The sequence below is a fragment of the Puma concolor genome, chromosome D1 (assembly GCF_028749965.1).
Source record: "Puma concolor isolate L17-30 chromosome D1, mPumCon1.1.hap2, whole genome shotgun sequence".
NCBI classification, from domain to species: Eukaryota; Metazoa; Chordata; class Mammalia; order Carnivora; family Felidae; genus Puma; species Puma concolor.
In genome coordinates this window covers 95,070,835-95,092,968 of record NC_141676.1, presented here as the reverse complement: position 1 = coordinate 95,092,968, position 22,134 = coordinate 95,070,835, and the positions used below count along the sequence as shown (strand labels likewise).

Here is a 22,134-nt window from a genome sequence, read left to right as displayed (position 1 = left end):
TTGCTTCCTGACATATTCTCAAATGATCGTGGTGCTGATGACAATAAAAATAATACCTTACGGTGGCACCTGGGTGGCTCAGTTGGTAAAGGGTCTGACTCTTGGTTTGAGCTCAGGTCATGATCTCACAGTTTGTGAGTAAAAAGCCCACATCAGGCCCTGTGCTGACAGCTCAGGACCTGCTTGGGATTCTCTCCCTGCCCCTCCCCAACTCATTCACACGCTCTCTCATGCTCTTTCTCTCTCAAAAATAAATAAACTTAGGGGCGCCTGGGTGGCGCAGTCGGTTAAGCGTCCGACTTCAGCCAGGTCACGATCTCGCGGTCCGTGAGTTCGAGCCCCGCGTCGGGCTCTGGGCTGATGGCTCGGAGCCTGGAGCCTGTTTCCGATTCTGTGTCTCCCTCTCTCTCTGCCCCTCCCCTGTTCATGCTCTGTCTCTCTCTGTCCCAAAAATAAATAAACGTTGGAAAAAAAATAAATAAATAAAAATAAATAAACTTAAAAAAAAAAAGAATACCATACATGTTCACAGAATAAGTTACATACATTCAATACATATTTGGACATTTAACACAGATTTGGCTCCCCAAAGGAAACCATGATCCTTCTGTCTTACATAATTTCCAAGGCTTTCTCCCAGACTTCAGGATGATTTCTTACCCTCGTGTAGGAACACCACAGGTTTTCAGTGACCTTCCAGAAGACCAGGCTTCAATGGGTGTCCCACCCCACGAGGAGGAGATCAGCCCAATGGGATAATGCAATGTGTCATACAGGTTACGCCCAAAGAGCCAGCACACTGCTGACATGTACTTGAAAACTCCATGGCCTAAGTTTTCTGGTCAGAAAAAGTTAAAGAAAAAATGACAGAAACATAGTAGTTTACATATAAGTCACCGGGTTGGCACTGCAAAAGATCCAAACTCTCTACAATGCAGGCACTCAAAAAGTTGACAGTGTAATACTGGAAGTTCAAATAAATTTCAAATGAACTGTGAAACTGAGTGAGCACCTTCTAGGTGCCAGGCACTTCTAGATGGCTGGGATACAGTGAATAAAGAGATATGGAGAGACATGGAGGCTCTCCTCATAGCTCTTACATTCTACAGAATAAGACATTCAACTGAATAAAATAGACGACCCAATATGGTTAAGTGCCTCAGGAGGTACAAACAGGTGGTAAGGGGTTTTAACAGCAAAAGTAAGAATATCAAATGAAAAGCAGATCACAAAAAGTCTAAGAATGACCCCCTCTCCTGTGCTTCCATTAATCTTCTAAGCACAGTGTTTTCCTTACCCCCACTTAACTATTAGCTACTCGAAGGCAGGGCCCTTATCTTCTTCACTTCTGGATCCCCGATGTCTAGTACCTAATGCAGAGTCAGTAAATTCACTGGCTGGTGCCGGGTGGCTGTGGGTAGCTGGTATAAAGGTGGGCCCACTGACAGTTAGGTATAAGGAAAAGGTAAATAAGAAGGAAGGGAAAGGGAATGCAGGGCTGGCATTCTATCCAGAGGAAACAATATATTAAAAAAGGACACAGAGTAGGAAAAATGTTGAAAAGTATGTGACTGGAGCCTAGGCCACAAAAGGGGATGAGTGGAAGATAAGACAGGAGGGGAATCACATCTTGGAGGAGAGAAAACAGAAAGCCACTGAAAAGGCTTGGGAATGAGAATGGGTGGAAGGCAGAACAGCCTTCCAAAGATGTTCACACCCTGATGCCTGCAACCTATGGGTGTGTGACCCGAAGTGGCTAAGGGGACTTTGTAGAGGTGACTGGGGTTGAGGACATTGAGACGGGAGGAGTACCATGATTAGATCAGAGGCGGCTCCTTCATACCGGCCAACCTTCCCCGCTGCAGTCAGAGAGACGTGACATGACAACAGCAGAGGAGGTGGCAGAGATTTGGAATATGACAGCGACTTGACCTACTGTGTTCCTCCCCAGATACCTGCTTGCCTCGCCTCTGCCAGCTGATCACCGAAACATCGCCTTTCTCAACTGAGACCCCCATGGCCACCCTCAACGAGAAACCACAACCCCATCCCAGCCCCCAACAGTCCTACTGCACCCCCTCCCCTGATGTATTTTATTTATATAGTTCTGTCTCATTAGCTTACGCCCCCATCCACCCTATCCCTTGATCCCCAAAAATGTATTCGGTCTCAGAGTTCAGAGAGTAAAAGGGGGATAATAGGAAGGTATAATATATTATCCAAACCTAACAGATTCCTGAGTTTGGGATACCATGTAAGGAGAGTTCATAGACCAAGAGATTTATCCAAAAATTTACCCAAATCTCTTCAGTTCCTGAGTTCTCACAGGGAGAATTCAGATAGTGTAATACTGAGGACCAGACACTTTGTATAGAATTTACTAATTGTATTAAGCATTTCCTGTATTCCTCCGCACTGGAATACAAGCTCAATGAGAACAGGTGTCCTTCAGCAGGGTCAAGGGCTAGAGTGTTCCAGAGTGTATAAATGGAAGAACAGCAGCAGCCTTGAGGTGAACAAGTTGTTGAGGTGGAAGGAGAAGACAAATTACCAAGAGTGAACATAGAAAAGGCAGTGAAAAGAATGAGGACAGAAAATACTCTAGAAAAGTTTAACAGAGCAAAGGAGAGTGGTGAGACACCATGAGAAGGGGGGTTGTCATGTTTGTGTGTGTGTTTTGTTTTGTTTTGTTTTGTCTGCTTAGAGTAAAAGAAAGGCAGAATCTGAGAGCAGAGCCTGTGTCTGTCCTGCTCACTGCTGTGTCCTTGGGGTCCAGCACAAAGCCTGACACAGAACAGGTGGGAAATAAAGATTTTGTGCTGAATGGACATGGGGGTGAAAGACCAGAGCTCGAGGGGTAGAAGGCCCTGGAAGGGGAAGCACCCACATCACAGGTAGCCCTGAAAGGACAGCACTCAGCTGTGTTCAGACACAGAAACAAAGGAAGGAAGAGAAAAAGAGAAGAGCATTGAGGCAGTGTTGAGAGATGCTGGCAGAGCTCATGTGAGTGGCCTCAGTCTGTTCAGTGAAGCTGAAGGAAGTGTCATCTGCTCATAGCAGGGGGGAATCTTGGGAAGAAATGCATGAAGTGGCTACCCCCAGAACTCAGGTGGAGAGTCAACGAGAAATGAGCATAAGGGTGGCTGAATCCTAATAAATAGATCAGAACCAAATTCAGGGCTCCAGAGTCCTCCTAGGGCACTGACCCAGTACGCAAGAGATGGCACACGTTCCACAGTCACTCACCTGAGGTGGGTTTAGACCACTGCAAGTCAACCTTGGCCAGGTCCTCCAGTTCCTGCTCTGCCTCAGTGAGCGACACAGAGAAGATGCGGACAGACTGATAGGCCGCAGTGTTAGACAGCTCTCTTGTCGCATTGAATATCTAGGAAAACAGACAGGAATGTCATTTCTTACATCAACCTAGTGGGCAGCCAACTAGCCTACCACCTCTTAGTAAACACTACCCAACCTCTGAGCTCTTCTGAGCCTTCATAAACCAAGATCAAATAAATAACCCAAAGCAGTGATGGGCTGCTCTGACTCACCTTGATACACCTTGACAAACACAGACCATGGTGAATCCTGTTCCCAAAGAAGGTAGGAATACCCTGAAATTTGAGATCTCAAGGAGCAAGTCTGAATTGGATGAGGTTTAGGCTAAAGATCAACTGTCAACTAGACCCACTGTAGTATCTTGAAACTAAAATGCTTCTAGTCAGAAAAAGTAACTGATAACACAAAACCATAGCATTCACGTCTCTCCAAAATGGAGCTCAAAAGGCCAGGGGGAGGTAGGTGTGTGTAATCCATAACACGAAGAGAGGTGTCTTCAAAAGGAACACACCTGAGAGATGATTGTTCGAAGTACTAAGACATACTGAAATATCTCAAATGTTTATATTCTCATCTCATCCTGCCCAATCACTCAAGAAAGGCACAGAAGACAGGGCAGTCTGAAAGGTGATGTTCAGCATGGCTGCAGACAAAGAAAAGTGTCCACCCAAAGACCCCACTTGTTCCCAGATCCCTTCACAAAACCTCACCAGTTGCCAAGAGTATGACAGGAATGGCTTGGAGCTTTTCTGGAGGAGACTGCATTATACTGAGTAGTTTCTTTGTTAGTCATTCCTCTGTGAGCTTATAGAGAAGTGCCAGTTCCTTCCATCCTGATTTTTGAGTTATGCTTTTCTTTTCTTTTACAAAGAATACAGATTGTAAATGTATTGACTTGCTTTGTAATTTGGGTGCCTTTTCTTGTCTTCTCTATCCCCCCACCCCACCCTGGACTGGTCTGGTTTTCCCAAAACAAAGGGCTAACAGGCGCATCGGGAAGCCCAGTTATCATTGGCCTCAGGGAACAAGAGCTCCAGCTGACGGGACTGCCACAGCGAGAGCGCAGGAGGCTGGGATACTTTCCATTGGCCGCTAGCCACCGAGTGTGCAGCTGGTTCCCCTTTCCTCCCACCCACCACACAGAATACAGCTGGCCCTCCAGTCCACAGTGTAAGAGAAACCCTGGAGCAGCCAGAGTGCCCCCGCAGGGCATTGCAATGAAATAGACTGCCCCCTTGAATCGCCTTTTGACTTGCCACTGAGCCTGCTGTGGCCAATAAGACGGCCAGATGCAAGTGAAATGTCTCTGGGATCACTACGGGAGCCACCGCCTTGAAGTGCCCCCTGGGTAACAGCAGCTCTAGCCGGTGGGGGTCGCTGGTCTTCACGCTATCAGGACAGAGACTACATACGTTCTCGGGAAAATTCCATAGGAAATCCAGACACGTTTGTGCAAAATCTTGCCCGGCAAGCGAAATGTAAAATAAACAGTCAAGAGTGAAAACAGGCTAAAGCACTCACAGTCTATTCTGGCAGGAAAATTATTTTTCGGCAGCAAGTACCTGTAAAAAGTCACCTCCCTTGAAACCAGCTCCTCTCTGAGCACTAAGGATGGTATGCTGCTTCCATGGAAACCGTGGATGAGACTGCTTTCCTTCTCTCCTCCCACACTAGCTTCCGCACTGCCTGGGAACTCAAGTGCCGCATCGCAGTGAGATGCCAGCTTGGGGAGGCGGGTACGGGTGAACATGCTACTTGTCTCATAGGCCCGTTGCCAGCGCGGTGGACTATTCAAGGCCGACAGGGTTGCGGTGTTTGGCACTCTCCCGTGTCACCAGCACACAGATCTGGATCCAAAACACCGGCCGGGAAAAACTTGCATTTTCAAATTCACATTTGTGTATTATCTCCAGCCAAAACCTGAAAGCCACAGCAAGCGTTTAAAAAAACCCTTGGGGGTGGGGGAAAATTCTTGCTGTACCTGATGACAATTACTTCTGAAATTGGTATCCTTTCCCAATCTCACCAAGCCTTCTTGATGGAAGCATTTCCTCGGGGATATGGGCAGCAGATTTAGGAATAAAGAGATTTCAGGAAGATTTTCATTTAAATGACACTTGGTTTCCCCCCGCTGATGAAAGGGGAAGCCTTACTCCATCTGCTGAGATCAAATTTCATCTCATCAAACACCTCAGTGTAATTATTTTCCTACCAAGTATTTAAATGAGGATGTAAATGAATACCAAGGTATTTGAAGTCATTAAGGCTGCTGCGGTGGAAAGAGTGTACCACTGCCTCCCTGGGGACAGGCCGTCCACCATCAAAGCAGCTGCTCGCCTGTGTTCATTTTGTAACCTTTATGCCACATTCTTGAATTAATGAAGAAACGTCAAGAATCTATTTCCTCAGAGAATCTTGGCATGGGGTCTGCGTGAGGGAGCAGGGCCCTTGTGTGAGAGTATGTGAGGCTGTGCGCACGCGTGGGGAATCCATACCAAAGAACACAGGGGAGCTTCACTTAATAAAGAATTTAGGTTTTCTAAGTTAGAGTCCCTTCTACTACAGTAGAATATAGCAGCTTTAAAGTTGAGGCAATAACTATAAATAAGCCAGCCACCATACCTCCCATGAATCTTTTACTGTAATACAGTATGAGCCCTTTGCTTCTGGATTTTGACTTCTCTACTTGTATAGGAACAATGTCAGGATTGCCAAGATATTGAAAACTGGGCTTCCTTGTCTAACACTGGCCATCTTCTTCTGAGCCTAACTAGAAATATCCAAGTCTTAAGACCTACCCTGAGTTAGGAGGCGACAGATGAACATTTAGACTTTTCTCCATTTATACACATCTCACTCAGTGTTATAAATAACACTCAATCTTAAAATTCCACTTTACCCTAACAACAAGATGGGCATACAATCTGCCATTTCCTTCATTTGAATGTGAAGAGTGGTAGGTTATAGTAGAAATCTTACCTCCTCAGAAAAGTCACACGGAGGAGGGCAAAGAGAAGAGACAGATACCGTGTCTGGGTACATGTGTGTGCATGTGTGCATATGTACATGTACATGTGTACATGTGTGTGTACGTGCATGTCTGTGTTGGGCGTCTTTAGAGGAAAAAGGAGCAAAAGGAATAAAGGAAGAATCATATAAAGCATGCTTTCGATCAAAAAATAAAGTTCTATGGAATGTTAAGAGACTACAAAACTTGGCTTTTGACACCATCAGCACCTAAAATGCTGTCTTGCAAACTAAGCGCATGATTTAAAACAAAAAAAATAAAAAATTAACATGTGGCTGTGTCAGATGGAATTCTTTTTCTATCTCCCTGTATCTCAGAGCTTATAGCTTTAATCTAATGCAGAAGATGCTGAAGAGTAAATTCTAGGCAGAAAGAATGTGTTTACTCTTAACAATCAAAATCTGATTTAGCTTGACAGAAAATGAGATGAGATCCCCTGGCACAGCCTGCTATTGAGAACCTGACTGTATAGATACAAATACATCTGGTCCATGCCTTTCTGTGCAAACAGGGAACTATAATCAAAGCATTCAAGAAAGGACTGTTTTCCTTAGTGAGTTAACAGCAATCCCACTTCTAAACAAAACCATGCTTTCTCTCAAGATATAAAACTTCAGTTTTGCTTCCAGCCACTTGGGCTGAAAGGGAGCCCAGTTAAAGTTCAGTTCGATAAACATTTAAATTCAAAAGTTCCCACATATTTAAGTAGGGCAGGAAGCAAGAGTAAATAAGATACTGGTTGTGAAGACATAAATGCAAGAATTTAGATTCTGAATTAGAAAACTAATACAAAAATGGAGTAGGTATGTCCAGAGTAGGATCTTTTTAGTAGCATTATTTAGTAATTAGTTAACAAAAGAAAAAGAAAAAAAAAAAAGCAATCCAGGGTAGAAGCAATAAAAGCAAAATAAACCACAAAGTATGTGAAAGGACTCAATTTTACATATTTAAACAAAAATAAATGAATTGGGGTGCCTGGGGGCTTAGTCGGTTAAGCTTCTGACTTCAGCTTAGGTTAAGATCTTGGCAGTTTGTGAGTTCGAGCCCCGCATCGAGCTGTCTGCTGTCAGCACAGAGCCTGCTTCGGATCCTCTGTCTCCCTCTCTCTCTGCCCCTGCCCTGCTCATGTGCTCTCTCTTCTCTCAAAAATAAATAAACATTTTTAAAAAATGAAATAAAATAAATAAAAATTTTTTCAAAAATGAGTTGAGATCATAGTATAGTCATAGAGATTTTTAAACCTCAAATTTAAGTATTCCTCAAAACTGGAGAAGCATAATGAAAGAAAGGCAAGAAAATAAATATCAACTTGAGGAGAAACTAAGTTTCAGGGGAAGAGCTAGGAAGACAATAATCTTTTCAAGTTCTTAACTTATTAAAGGAAACAAATCAAAGTACGCAGAACATATTTGTGCCAACCCATAATGCAAACAAAACCATTTATTCCTAAGATTCTTGTTTATTTAATGGGACTCTTCATTGCAAACTGAGCCTTCGATAAATCTTTAAGGGATTAGGCAAGTGCATATCAGTTTCTTGTTTTTATAACTTTCTTTTAAAAATTATAGTTAGTTCATGCTCATTATAGCAAAATCAGAACATACAGACAAGGAAAGAAAATCAATCCCAGTTTCAAATGTGCCAAAGAACTTAACTCAGATTACTTTCTCTGAAGTTCTGATACTGCATAAAAAACCTTTACCCTTCTGTCAGCAATATTTCAAGCTAATATAGTTTCAATTATGTCTGTGACCTTGCTAATATGTTGTCCAACCCTGATTTTAATTTAAAAGAAATGACAATGATCTTCCTTACTTTCCTTTTTAAATCAGACAGCTTCCACTAAACAAACGAAGAGGGGACAATTCTGAGGCCCAAAGCTCTAACACCATCACCCCTATCCAGAAATCCACCCTCTTCATTCTAGACAGTTTTTGTGTCTAATTAGAAAGTAGAGCTGATCTTCAAAATAAATCTGAATGCCAAAGACATACAGCACCAAGGCTTTTGTTCTACCTCTGCTGCCTTGCTAGAATACCAAACTACTAAGAACTTTCCTTCCCTTGGCAACTTTTTCAGTGTCCTTTTTTTTTTTTTTAATTTTTTTTTTTAACGTTTATTTATTTTTGAGACAGAGAGAGACAGAGCATGATCAGGGGAGGGGCAGACAGAGAGGGAGACACAGAATCTGAAACAGGCTCCAGGCTCTGAGCTGTCAGCACAGAGCCCGACGCGGGGCTCGAACTCACAGACCGTGAAATCATGACCTGGGCTGAAGTCGGACGCTTAACCGACCAAGCAACCCAGGCGCCCCTTCAGTGTCCTTTTTACCCAGCTTTACTTAAGAGACCTCACTCATAGTCTGTCAGGGCAGCCCTATTCTCTAAGAGCAACGAACACCGGAACCCTTCAAAGTGAATTTCGTCACTGACCAACAGATGGCAAGTCAGTATTCCCTGGTTCCATCCCACATGACTCCATGCACCCTGTGTGTCCCGTCCCTACTTGGGAGCCTGTGTAGTGCCTTTCCTCCCAACAATTCTAGCAGAGTAAATAGAGCCTAGTGAAGCCTCTATACAGTTATCATAAAGGAGAAAATATGCTAGGTCTCAAAATTTAAGAACGTCTTCAAAGGCTGTGAGTGAAACAGAGAAAAATGAATTGATGCTAACAAAAGAAATCCTAGGCTATGAAAAAGTTGAGCAAAAAAAAAATCATCACTGGCCTTCTGTTAAAAAAAATATGTATATATACATATATGTTCTTTCTGTGTAAAAAAATATATACAAATATATGTTTATATTTATATATACATCACAGCCTTTGAAGATTAGCTGTTCTTAAATTTTGAGACCTAGCATATTTTCTATTATGTATACATATATGTACATATAAATCAACATATTAATTTTATACATGAATATGTATCAATTTGACATATGACACCTAACTGAAATATCAAGATATACAGCTTACATTGAGATAATTCACACACACACACAAACAGATAAACCACATAAGGCAAAATATTACCAACTGTGAATCTAGGTGGTGGGTATATAGGTGTTTGCAAGTCTCTTAACTTTTTTGTGTGCTTAAAACTTTTTATAATAAAAAATTTGAAAAAATAGCAATACCTTATATTTTGACAGCTATTTTCAATTTATAAAGACCTTTTAGAAACAAACAAAATAATTTAATCTTTTTAATGGCTCAGTAAATTAGGTCAGATACAATCACTACTGCAGTATAGTCGTGAAAACTAAGTCTCAGACTTAGTTTAACAAAATGCAACATACTTTCGTGGTAAAAACTCTCAGACAACTAGGAATAGAGGGATCATTCCTCAACATGATAAAAGGCATTTATGAAAAACCCACAAGTAACATCACACTCAGTGGTGAAAGAGTGAGAGTTTTCCTACTAAAACCAGGACAAGAGAAGGATGTCTGTTTTCACCACTACTATTCAACATTGTACAGGAAGCTCTAGCCAGAGTTATTAGACAAAAAAAAAAAAAAAAAAAAAAAAAAGAAAGAAATAAAAGGCATCCAAAGAGGTAAAACTATCTCTATCCATAGATGATATGCTCCTATATTAGAAAACCCAAAAAAATTCACAAGAAAGCTACCAGAACTAATAAACAAATTCAGCAAAGTGTCAGGGTACAAGACCAACATGCAAATATCATTTGTTTCTATACACCAGCAATGAACAGTCTTAAGAGGCAATTAAGAAAGAAATTTCATGTACAATAGCATCTAAAGGAATTAAACACTGAGGAATAAATCTAGCAAAGGAGGTAAGAGACTTGTATACTGAAAACTGCAAAACATTGCTGAAAAAAATTAAAGATCTAAATTAATGGAAAAACATCCCTTCATAGCAGGAAGGCTTAAAATCATTAAAATGTCAATATCACCCAAAGCAATCTACAGATTCATCACAATATCTATCAAAATTCCAAAAGCCTTTCTTGCAGAAATGGAAAAGCATATCCTCACATTCATATGGAATTGCAAGAAAATTCCATATGAATAGCCATGAATAGCCAAAACAATCTTGAAAAAGAAGAATAAAGTTGGAAGACTCATACTTCCCAACTTTGAAACTTACTACAAAGCTACAGTAATCAAAACAGTATGGTACTGGCATAAGGAGACACATATAGACCAATGGAATAAAATAGTAAGCCCAGAAATAAACCCTCACATATATGGTCAATTGGAGTTCCAAGAGTTCAATATGGAAAGGACAGTCTTCAACAAATGCTGCTGCAAGAACTGCATATCCACTTGCAAAAGAATGAAGTTAGATCTTCAACTTACACTATATATAAAAATTGAGTCAAAAAGGATCAAACACATAAGAGTATAAAATTCTTAGAAGACAACATGGGGGGGGAACCTTCTTAACACTGGATTTGGCAACAATTTCATGTATGTGACATCAAAAGCATAGAAAACAAAAAAATAAATAAATAAACTAGACTTTGCTGAAATTAAAAACTTTTATGTATCAAAGGACACTCTCAAGAAAGTGAAATGACAACCTACAGAATGGGGAAAATATTTGCAAATCATACATATGAAAAGTGGTTAATATCTAGAACATACAAATCATTCCTACAATTCAACAACAAACAACCCAATTCAAAAATAGGCAAAGAACTTAGACATTTTTCCAAAGAAGATATACAAATGACCAATATCATTAGTCATTAGGGAAATGGAAATCAAAACTACGATGATCCTCAAAAAACTAAAATTGGGACTATCCTACAATCCAGCAGCAATTGCACTACTAGGTATTTACTCCAAGGATACAAAAATACAGATTTGAAGGGCTACATATCCCTAATGTTTATAGCCGCATTACTGACAATAGCCAAACTATGGAGAGAGCCCAAATGTCCACTGACTGATGAATGGATAAAGAAAATGTGGTATATATACAAACACACATATATATACATACATACAATGTAATATTACTCAGCCATCAAAAAGAATGAAATCTTGCCATTTGCAATGACATGGAGGGAGCTAGAATGTATTATACTAAGTGAAATAAGTCAATCACAGAAAGACAAATAACATAGGACTTCACTCATATGTGGAATTTAAGAAACAAAACAGATAAACATACGAGAAGGGAGGAGGAAGAGGAGAGAAGGAAACAAACCATAAGAGACTCTTAAGGATAGACAACAAACTGAAGGTTGATGGAGGGAGGTGGGTGGGGAATGGGCTAGACAGATTATGGGTATTAAAGAGGGCACTTGTTGTGATGAGCACTGGATGGTATCATGTAAGTGCTGAATCACTAAATTTTACTCACGAAACCAATATTGCACTGCATGTTAGCTGAAATTAATTTTTTTTTATTTTTTTCCAGTTATTTATTTTTGAGAGACAGAGAAACAGAGCACACATGGGGAGGGGCAGAAAGAGAAGGAGACAGAATCCAAAGCAGGCTCCAGCCTCTGACCTGTCAGCACAGAGCCTGACGTGGGGCTCGAACTCACAACTGAGCCACCCAGGTGCCCCAACTTTTTTTTTTTAGCTAAAATTTAAATAAAAAGCTAAAAAAAAATTTAAACACAACGAGATACCACTTCCTATGTATTAGCAAGGCTATAATAAAAAAAATTAATTAAAAAAAAACAGAAAATAACACATTAGAGAAATTGAACCTTTGCAGATTGCTGGTAGGAATGTAAAACAGTACGGCCACTGTAGAAATGTTTTGGTGGTTTCCCAGAAGTTAAACACAAAACTAATAGATGATCCAGCAATTGCACTCAAAGGTATATATCCAAAAGAATTGAAAGCAGGGGCTTGAACAGGTATCTGTACGCATTCACAATAGCCAAAAGACAGAAACCGCCCAAGTGTCCATCAACAGAAGAATGGATAAACAATATGTGGCATACACAATGGAATACAATTCAGCCATAAAAAGGGGCAAAATTTTGATATAAGCTACAACATGGATAGACCTTGAAAACATTATGCTTAGTAAAATAAGTCAGACACAGGACAAAGACTGTATGATTCCATTTTCAATAGCATTTAAAAGAATTAAATATTTAGGACTAAATCTAGCTAAGGATGGAAGAGACTTGTATACTGAAAACTGAGGTACCTAGAATAGGCAAATTCATAGAGAGAAAGCAGAATAGAAGTTACCAGGGGCTGGAAGAAGGCAAAAAGAGGGGGGCGGTTATTGTTTAATGGGTACAGAGGGATGCTGGGGATGATGAAAATTTTTTGAGTACAGATAGTGCTGACAGGTACACAGAGGGTTGTGAACAAATTTAATGCCACTAAGTTGTACAATTACCAATGGTTAAAATGATAAATATGATAAATAAAATTCATTTATCAAATAAACAAAAACTCATTTTAACCACAATTTTTTTAAAGCAGGGTTTGGGGGGGGTGGTTGAGAGAGAGAGAGCACACAGGTGCAGAGGAGAGGGGCAGAAGAAGAAGGAGAGAGAATCATAAGCAGGATCCATGCTCAGCACAGAGCCCAACACGGGGCTTGATCCCATGACCTGGGATCATGACCTGAGCCTAAATCAAGAGTCAGATGCTCAACCAACTGAGCCACCCAGGTGCTCCTAAAAAGCAGGTTTTGAAAACAAAGTCTCAGAAATACGAAGTGATTTTCTCCAAGTCATGTAACTGCTAAAAGGCAAAGCCAACATTCAGTCTCGATTTTTTAAATCTCCATGACAACAAAAGACATATATTATATTAGACGCACAGCTTGAAACAAATTCTAATTGTTTTGATTTCCCAGGCTCTCTCCAGAAGCTCATCAAGACCAATCAAAAAGAAGAGTAATCTACTTTGTCTTCAATTTGATATGAAATCTTTCTTGCCGTCAGATACTCTAGCTCCTGCCCTTAGCTCAGGAAGGCCAGGAAATGGTGCCCTGCACGCGTACAGAGCACTAGCTGTGATTAAGAAAGCAGGCTCTGGAGTCGCATTACCTGCTCCTATTCTGGCTGCACTATGAACTGTGTGACCTGAAGCTGGTAATTTAACCTCAGTGGGCCAGTTTCCTCATCTGTGAGATGAATAACCATACTTACCTCATAAAGTTGTTAAATCGAATTAACTAACACATGGCAAACACTGAGAACAGATCTTGGCACGTGGCAGAAAAAGGTTTCTACCTCCTTCTACTTGTCCCCTTCCTCTACCTTCTATTTCTTCTTCTTCATCATCATTATTTATTAACACTGAGACTCTGTAAATTACCTGTGAAACCGTCATCTGCATGTTACTCTGCCCACTGCAAAGCCAGACATCTCCAAATAAGACATCATGAACTCTCAGGGTGAAGTTTGTTCTCCCAAAAGTCTGTTGTGCCATCACCTCATAAGGTCCACCAGGCTTCGTAGGATCCAGTACCACCATCCAGCTGTTAGAATGTGCTGAAATCATAAAAAGACTCCAAGGAATTAATCAATCAATTAAAACAAAATTAAAGCACAATCCTGTCATGCATCATATTCATTTGTGGCTATTCCCAACCACTGTGATTAACTGAATTCAAAGATAAGAAAATTAGGGCACCTGGGGGGCTCAGTTGGTTAACAGGCTGACTCTTGATCTCAGCTCAGGTCATGATCTCGCAGTTCGTGAGATCAAGCCCCATGTCGGGCTCTGCACTGACAGTGTGGAGCCTGCTTGGGATTCTCTCTTCTCTCTCCCTCTCTCTCTGCCCCTACACTTTTCTCTCTCTCTCGCTCTCTCGCTCTCACCCTCTCTCAAAACAAACTTTAAAAAGATATGAAAATTAGCCAAATTTCAGACAAGCAAAAGAAATAACAAAAGCAGTAGCATTTCTATCCTTAATCTGTACCAATCCCTCCTTCCTTGTAACTGAAGCATTTACAGGAAAAATTAATCACCCAGTTATAATCCTAAATGAGAACAGACAAAAATATACTGAGATTAAAATCCAAGGGAGTTTAATTTTAAAAAAACAAACATAAAATAGGGGCTCCTGGGTGGTTCAGTCGGTTGAGCGTCCGACTTCAGCTCAGGTCATGCTCTCACAGCTCATGAGTTCAAGCCCCACGTCGGATTCTGTGCTGACAGCTTGGAGCCTGGAACTTGCTTCGGATTCTGTGTCACCCTCTCTCTCTCTGCCCCCAACCCACTCGCATTCTGTCTCTCTCTCCAAAATAAATAAACACGAAAAAAAAACTTAATTAAAAAAAAAAAACATAAAATAGAAATTCATATTATACTATCCAAATGTCAGTATTAATATAATCATGATCTAATAGATTTATGCAGTGCCCCAAATTAATTTGTAATTATCTAATCAAACGTGAACACAGATTAGAGAAAATAATTTACAATCTGGAACTTCCCTTAAGGTGAACAGAGAAACTGACACAGGACAAAGGAGTAGGAGCATACATAGTACCAATTTCAGATTAATCACCAATTGATCTCTCTGTGAAGAAGATATTTAGACATGCCCAATTAATTATTTTCACAGAGTTACTTACCAGACTTAAGGTTTTCGGACTCAATTAGGAAGATGAAAAGCTATCCAAGACCCTGTTTCAGAAATTCATAGCACATTCCTTAGGAACCACCCCCCTACCACCTTCCTACCTCTCACCCACTCATACCACCACCACTGCCAACATCATACTCAGAAACTTAGGGAAAATATCTTCAAAATGGCAAAATGATGCCTGGGAGAACCAAACAACATGAACAAAGTTGAAAAAAGGAGAGTGAGAAGAGAATAAAGAAAATAGAGAAATGATCATTTTAAAATAAATATTCTTGGCATCATGCCAAAGGCTACAAAATAATTTCTAATTTGTGCCCATCAGATTAATGTTAATTCAGAGGGAAAGAATAGTGAGAAGTGGAAATGGAGCACCCTAAAGTTATAGCAGCCAGCAAAAATTATAATTATAAAAAAAAGTATCCAAGTGCCTACTAAGTGCTAGATGCTACGCTAAGTTCTTCCCAATCAGCAAAAGCTAAGCAGAAGCATGAGAAGTCCGGATGCATGACAGGAGATTAGGAAAAGCTCAAACCACACATATTGTTCAGAGTCTTGGGGAAAATGTCCAAAAGCCTGAAGGCATCAGCGAAAGGGTGCATGCTTGCCCCTCTCGAAAGTACAACCCACTGAGACTGCTACTCCCATCCCTTAGAGGTCAAGTAAGCTCAGGACCAAATGCTCACTATTGTTTTTATACCACCAATAGCCAGACATCAACATATTAAATGTATAATTCACCTAAAGCAGAAAAATCACTGTTTTGGAAACAGTGGGCAGCTAGTACAGATTGTGTCGCACAGGTGTGATGTGCTCCATATGGCTCACGCTTCTGAACAGGCAGACACTCCAATCTGTCCCCACTACAATCTTGCCAAGGTCTTTCCAGGCTTCTTGCACTCACATATCTTACTAAGTCTCTGTCCTTCTGCCACAAACATTACTCATTTATGATGAGGAGGTCAAAAAACCTAGGGCAGAATTTCTTTAGCTTTCTACTACTGTGCAATCTATTTCTAGTCACTGTTAATTAGATATTTACACTTAGCCTCAATCCACGCAATATGGCCGGTGAAGAAAGTTACCTTCACCAGAGTTTCTGAAAAGTTTCACTGCCCAGCAACTGAAGGACAAATAGGGAGGGGGGAGATGTTTGGGCAAAAGATAGCAATGCCATCCTACTAGAGCCAGAGAATGAGCTCCCTCTAGTACCTAAATAGTCTGAAGAGAACTAGGGATCCACACCAAGAACTGCCCTCTTGAGGAAAACTCTCAACTCCCTCAAAGACCTTAGAGAACTTCCTTCTTGTCTAATACTTGAGCTCTTTTTGATTCAAGCTGTTTTCCTCTCCCACTTGATAAAACTGACACAATAATGAGGGTTAAGTGAAGTTACCTGCCAGGGAATGCAGGGGAAACCAGGTCCACTGCAGAGAGCTTACTAATGGTTAAACCAACCTAGAAACAATTTGGTTAAGACACTGAGGATTGACTCCCATGTAAGTATACACAAAGGAGAGCAAGCTCTGTGAAGGCTGGTTCTTACACCAAAGGCAAGGATGGGATTACAAAAGTAGAAATCACCACATTTCACAAGAGAAGTGGTTAGTCCTTGGCCATCGAGTTGAGGACTGGCTGGTTAAAGTGGAGCTCACCACAGGATGATGAAATCCAGTTACAGTCTTTAGAAACTTTGTTGACCACCCCCCCCCCACCAAGTCCACTAGGTTGAATCCAAATAATAAAACTGAGTCACCAACTACGAAGAGTTGGAAGTTCACCATCCAGCTGAATTTCTGCTCATCCTGATGGACTTTCTGAGCAACAGCTGTTCTGGTTCCTTCTTCTGGACCTTAATCACACGCGAATCTTGTGACCTTGCTTACCAATCCAGGCCTGGATTTCTGTAAATTCTCATGTTTGTTGCATTCAAATCTCTGCTTCCTCGCATTCTTTCATCTCCCATGTAGGAAGATTCATGTCCTTCCTTTATTACATGGTTACTTTGAGTGCTTACTGTGTGCGAGGCATTCAGTGAACAGCAGAGAGTAAACCTCAGTCCTGAGTTACACCACCAAGAAAGCCATGCAAACTACTAATCAGGCTTTGTGTTTCTGTGTCCAATGGTTAGCATATCTGGGGGCCTATTTCTTCCTGTCCCTCTTCTCTTCATGTTCCAGCCAACAACTGAAGTAAAGAACTCTCTTCATTTTCTTCTCTCCATCTCCCTGACCACCCGCCACCTCAAAATCAGAAGAACAAATAATCAAAGGGAAAAAAATTAAAAGAATTTGTCTAAAGACCTGATTAGTCATAAGGTGCATTCATGCTTTTTTCTCTTTGCTATTCACATCAGATGTTAATTATTTTTCAGATTATTGTGCCAAATCTCAGATGCCAAGAAGAGAAAAAAGGAAATTATCCATGACCTTTCCCTCCTCAAGAGGAAAAGCCTAGAATTGGAAGAAGTTCTTCTCCCACAAAACCCTGGCACTTCACCAGCTGCAAATCAGTTTAGTGATCTAGAGAAGTGACTTGGAGGGGCGCCTGGGTGGCGCAGTCGGTTAAGCGTCCGACTTCAGCCAGGTCACGATCTCGCGGTCCGTGAGTTCGAGCCCCGCGTCGGGCTCTGGGCTGATGGCTCAGAGCCTGGAGCCTGTTTCCGATTCTGTGTCTCCCTCTCTCTCTGCCCCTCCCCCGTTCATGCTCTGTCTCTCTCTGTCCCGAAAATAAATAAACGTTAAAAAAAAAATTAAAAAAAAAAAAAAAAAAAAAAAAAAGAGAAGTGACTTGGAGGTAAAGAAGGTCTTACTGCCCAAACTGCCCCTTTGCAACCTTCATTTATTCTGTATAAAGTTCATCACCACCACCAAATATGAATATAAAAAGCAAAAAAAGAGCTTGAACATTTTTCCATCAATAAAACTATTTATGCAAATTATTTAAAGTATAGCATGCTATGGCATATAACACCCTAAGGTGACCCACCCAATAAGTCACACCCGTACAAAATCCCCTCCCCTCAAATTCAGGCAGAATCTGTGATTTGCTTCCAACCATCAGAAAATGGCATGGGAGAGGAGATGTCATTCTTGTGATTTGGGTTACATTATATGGAAAAGATAAAGGAGTTTTGCAGATGTAATTAAAGTTCCAAATCAGTTGACACTAAGTTAATAAAAAGGAAGATTACCCTGGGTGGGCTTGACCTAATAAGGTAAGCCCTTTAAAAATAAGGTCTAGGAGCTCCTGGGTGGCTCAGTCGGTTAAACGTTTGACTTCAGCTCAGGTCATGATCTTAGGGCTTGTGAGCTGAAGCCCTGTGTCGGGCTCTGTGCTGACAGCTCAGAGCCTGGAGCCAGCTTCCAATTCTGTGTCTCCCTCTCTCTCTCTGTTCCTCCTCTGCTCACACTCTGTCTCTCTCTCTCAAAAATAAATAAAAGATTTTTAAAAATTAAAAAAAAAAACAGAAGAAGGTCTAGAGGTCAGAGATTTGAAGCAGTAGAGATGTTTCCATGAATTCTATAGGCATAAGGAAGGAAATCTGCCAGCAGCCTACATGAGCTTGTAGTGGATCATTCCCTAGTCAAGCCTCCAGATGAGAACACAGCCCAGCCAACACTTGATTTCGGTCTTGTGAGACCCTGAACAGAAAACCCAGCTAAGCAATGGCCCAGGCTTCAGATCTATAGAAACTGTGCCATAATAAAAGTGTGTTGTTCTAAGCACCTAAATTTGTGGTAATTTATTGTATAGCACAGAAAACTAGTGTGCATGCTAACATTGCAACCAGGAGCTTTTTACTTTTCTAAGGGGTTTAGGCTTTTTGTAATTTTCTAAGTTAAAGTAAATATCCCTACTTACCTCAGGTCATGATGATGAATCCAGACACACTCTCATTTTATCCCCCATGTATGTCAAAGTGAAAAGATATACCCTCCCCTCCCCAATTTTATTCCTTGTGTCTGAAAAACTCATCATGCATCATTTGACGATATGGTTTGACTAGGCCCAGTACCTGACCCATATTCCCAATCATCCCTCAAGTTTTAATTGAACCATCCCAAAGCTTAAGTGTCAGTCTGCTGGACAAAAATCTTCATGCTGTTAATTCCATTTTGTTGTGGGCACCCAGGGGATTGATTATAGGTAATAAGTTAAATATTAACAGAGACAGAATGACAAACTGAGGTAGTCTAGCTGAAAATCCCAGAGTCCTCATCAAATTTAAAGAGAAGTCAACCTTTCCATATACCCTGTAGTGTTTCCTTTGAGAAACATTTTTTTTGCCCTATAAAATTTCCTACATGTCTACCTCCTTTATTCCAAATAACACTTTATTCATTTTGCTTCATGTACAGAACACAACAATATGTCCTTATAAGTAGGTTTATGGATCTAAAAAAAATAAATATTTTATTTTTTCTCTCCTACCAAGCAAATGTAGAGAGCCTAACAAATATAAAGTATACGTATACTCTTTTGCATCTATCACTATAGTACTATGTAGTCTCTGTCTCCTACATATTTATTGGTAATGTTAATTATTAGCCAAGGAAACCCTATTTTTTATTTTTAAACTACAGCAGCTCTTTGGATTTCTAAATCAACTGTGATCACCAGTATTTATACTCTATGCTGTTAATTTCTAAGATAGACACAACACAAAAATTGTCTCTTGAATTCATTTTCAGCACATCCCACAGGTCACCAGTAGCATTTAAATCTAACAGAGAACAACTTCTCAATCAGATTAAGCTTCCCCTTTCAAGTCTCTTAGTGTCACCCGAAAACATTCTTACCTTAAACAGTCTTACAATCCAAGAACTAGAAGCACTCACCTCACATCTATGCCTGGCACATAGTATTTCTAAATGTTTGTTGGGGCACCTATATGGCTCAGTCGGTTGAGCATCCAGCTCTTGATTTCAGCTCAGGGCATGATGTCACGGTTCATGGATTTGAGCCCCCTGTTGGGCTCTGCACGGACAGTATGGATCCTGCTTAGGATTCTCTCTCCCTCTCCCTTTGCCCCTTCCCCGCTCACATGCAAGTGTGTGTGTGTGTGTGTGTGTGTGTGCGCGCGCGCATTCTCTGCCTCTCAAAATAAATAAACTTAAAAAAATGTTTTTTGTATGGAAATGAATTATAAAGAGGCTGCACCAGGGTCTGGTTCACTCTGGACTGGATATTGACAAAACTAATCAGGAAACCCTTGTTTTCAAGGCCCAATAAAACTCCCACAAGCTTCCCTGTCATATGTATCTTCAAGTCACTGCTCAAACTACCAACTCCCACATGAACACCCCTGCTCCCCAAAGCAGCCTTGTTACCCGTCTGACTCTCACCTTCAACATTTCATGGCTATATCACTACCTCTAACCAAGATCTGATCCTGTCTCCACTTGACCCAGCCGTGACTGTGGCCTCCAATATGCAGTTAACTTCTAGCTATGCTCTTTCACATGCCAACTTACACAACTCTACCCCTTCTAGACAAAGACTCCTTTGTAGGACCTGTCTGCTCACAGAAGCTTCTGGTTCTCACCTTCTTGAATATCCTTACAACCACTACCTTGGGTGGTGCCCAAGGTGGTCAGGTGGGTCAGGCCTTTGTCACCTATTGCCTAAATATCACAGGCTAACGGTTCCCACCACCTCTATTCTTACTGACCTCCGCTCTCCTCTCCATGGTGCTGCCAGAGTTACCTTCTTAAAATACAAATCTGATTATTTGGCCACCAGTCGCAGACTCCGGTGCTTAGACAAACCAACCTGCTTGCCATTTCTCCAATGACCCATGCTCCCTCATGCCTCCATGGCTCCAGGCTATTGCCCTACCTGGTTTGCCCTACTCACTTTTCAAGATAAATCTTAGACTAAGTTAATTATCTCTCCTAAGCACTCCCATAGCACACTGTGCTTCCACACTGAGGCACCTAACTTACCTGTAACTGCTTATTCATTTTCTGCCTCCTCCCTCATCTGTCAGCTTCATTAGGAGACAGACCACATCTATCTTGCTAATCACTGTATTACCAGTACCTAACACAATATATGGCACATAGGCACTCAATAAATATTTGAGTGACTCTCTAAATATTATAATAACAATAATAATAATAATGGCAGCTAACACACATGTTTACATGTGCTAATTCATTTAATCCTTACAATTACCCTAAATATCATTATCTCCACTTTACAAATAAGGAAATTATGACACAGAGATGTTATATAACATGCCTGAGGTTATAGCATCAGAACCTGAGCTCAGTGAGGCCACAGCCTCACTCCTTAAGCACTCCTCCATACTGCCTCTCCTTTATGTATAATTCAGTTCAAATGTCACCTTCGGGGGAAATTGTTTCTTACCATCCAACCTGAGTTAGACGCTTCTCTTCTGTATCCCACAACAGCCTATATACACCTTCATCATAGCATTTATCACACTGCACTTTATGACTTGGTGTCTATTCCCATTATGCCGTGAGATCCTGGAGGGCAGGAACTTTGACTCTGTCTTAATTTTCTTTGTGTCCTCAGTGCCTAACACATGATAAATACTCAAACTTAAATGGATGGGTGCGACAACCTGAGTTCCAGCACCAGTGTTCGTTTTTCAGATTATCCAGCAGGTGGCAGAAGAGGACAAAAGCTGAACAGAGGATGAGCAGCCTTACCTTTCACACTCGTCACCTTCTCCATGATGGTTTCTTTATCTTGGCACAAAGTCACTGTCACTGTGGCTCCGAATATGCCATAGCCCCAGATCACTGCCCCTGCGGGCTCCTTCTGCAGCACCATGTAATTATTGATGTATGAAGCAAAGCGAAAACGGACATCTAAAAATGTTAACCAACACTTAGAAAAGCATCATTGGGGGATTCATCACCAATTGAATCTGGTTAAACAGCAAGAAACCATAAAGCTTTTATACAGGACAATTTGAATATACCCAGACCCTTTAATCCTCTAAAACTAGATCTTATTCGTCCTAATTAGGTAAGCAACATAACAAGAGCAGTTGCCAATAATATGCATCATAGTACAAGATGACCAATAAGGAAAATTCAAAGAGCCTACGGCAACCAATGTGCCACAAGCCTCCTCTGCTTCAGAGCTCTTGATCATCCTTTGCTCTCAAGCTTGGCCCTGACGCTCTGCGCTCTCCCTCCAAATTGTTAAAATGCTCCTTTTATGCACCCCACAGATGGTAT

General features: G+C 41.0%; 1 protein-coding gene across 8 annotated transcripts in view; it reads right to left on the bottom strand.

Moving 5' to 3' along the window:
• Window positions 1-22,134, bottom strand: part of SIAE (sialic acid acetylesterase) — a 112,361-nt gene that overhangs the window by 86,852 nt on the left and 3,375 nt on the right. For 6 of the 8 annotated variants that reach the window (XR_015241243.1, XR_015241242.1, XR_015241241.1 and 3 more), the window contains 4 exons: window positions 21,598-21,759; window positions 13,639-13,814; window positions 3,247-3,385; window positions 661-838 (listed from right to left, as the gene is read on the bottom strand). Coding sequence is in view for 1 of the 8 variants with exons in the window: in XM_025928630.2 (XP_025784415.1) it covers window positions 661-838; window positions 3,247-3,385; window positions 13,639-13,814; window positions 21,598-21,759 (655 nt within the window). In the remaining 7 variants the exon portion in view is untranslated. Of the gene's footprint in view, window positions 1-660; window positions 839-3,246; window positions 3,386-13,638; window positions 13,815-14,903; window positions 14,956-21,597; window positions 21,760-22,134 lie in introns of those variants that run through there. The other 2 variants (XR_015241247.1, XR_015241244.1) reach the window with 2 other exon arrangements.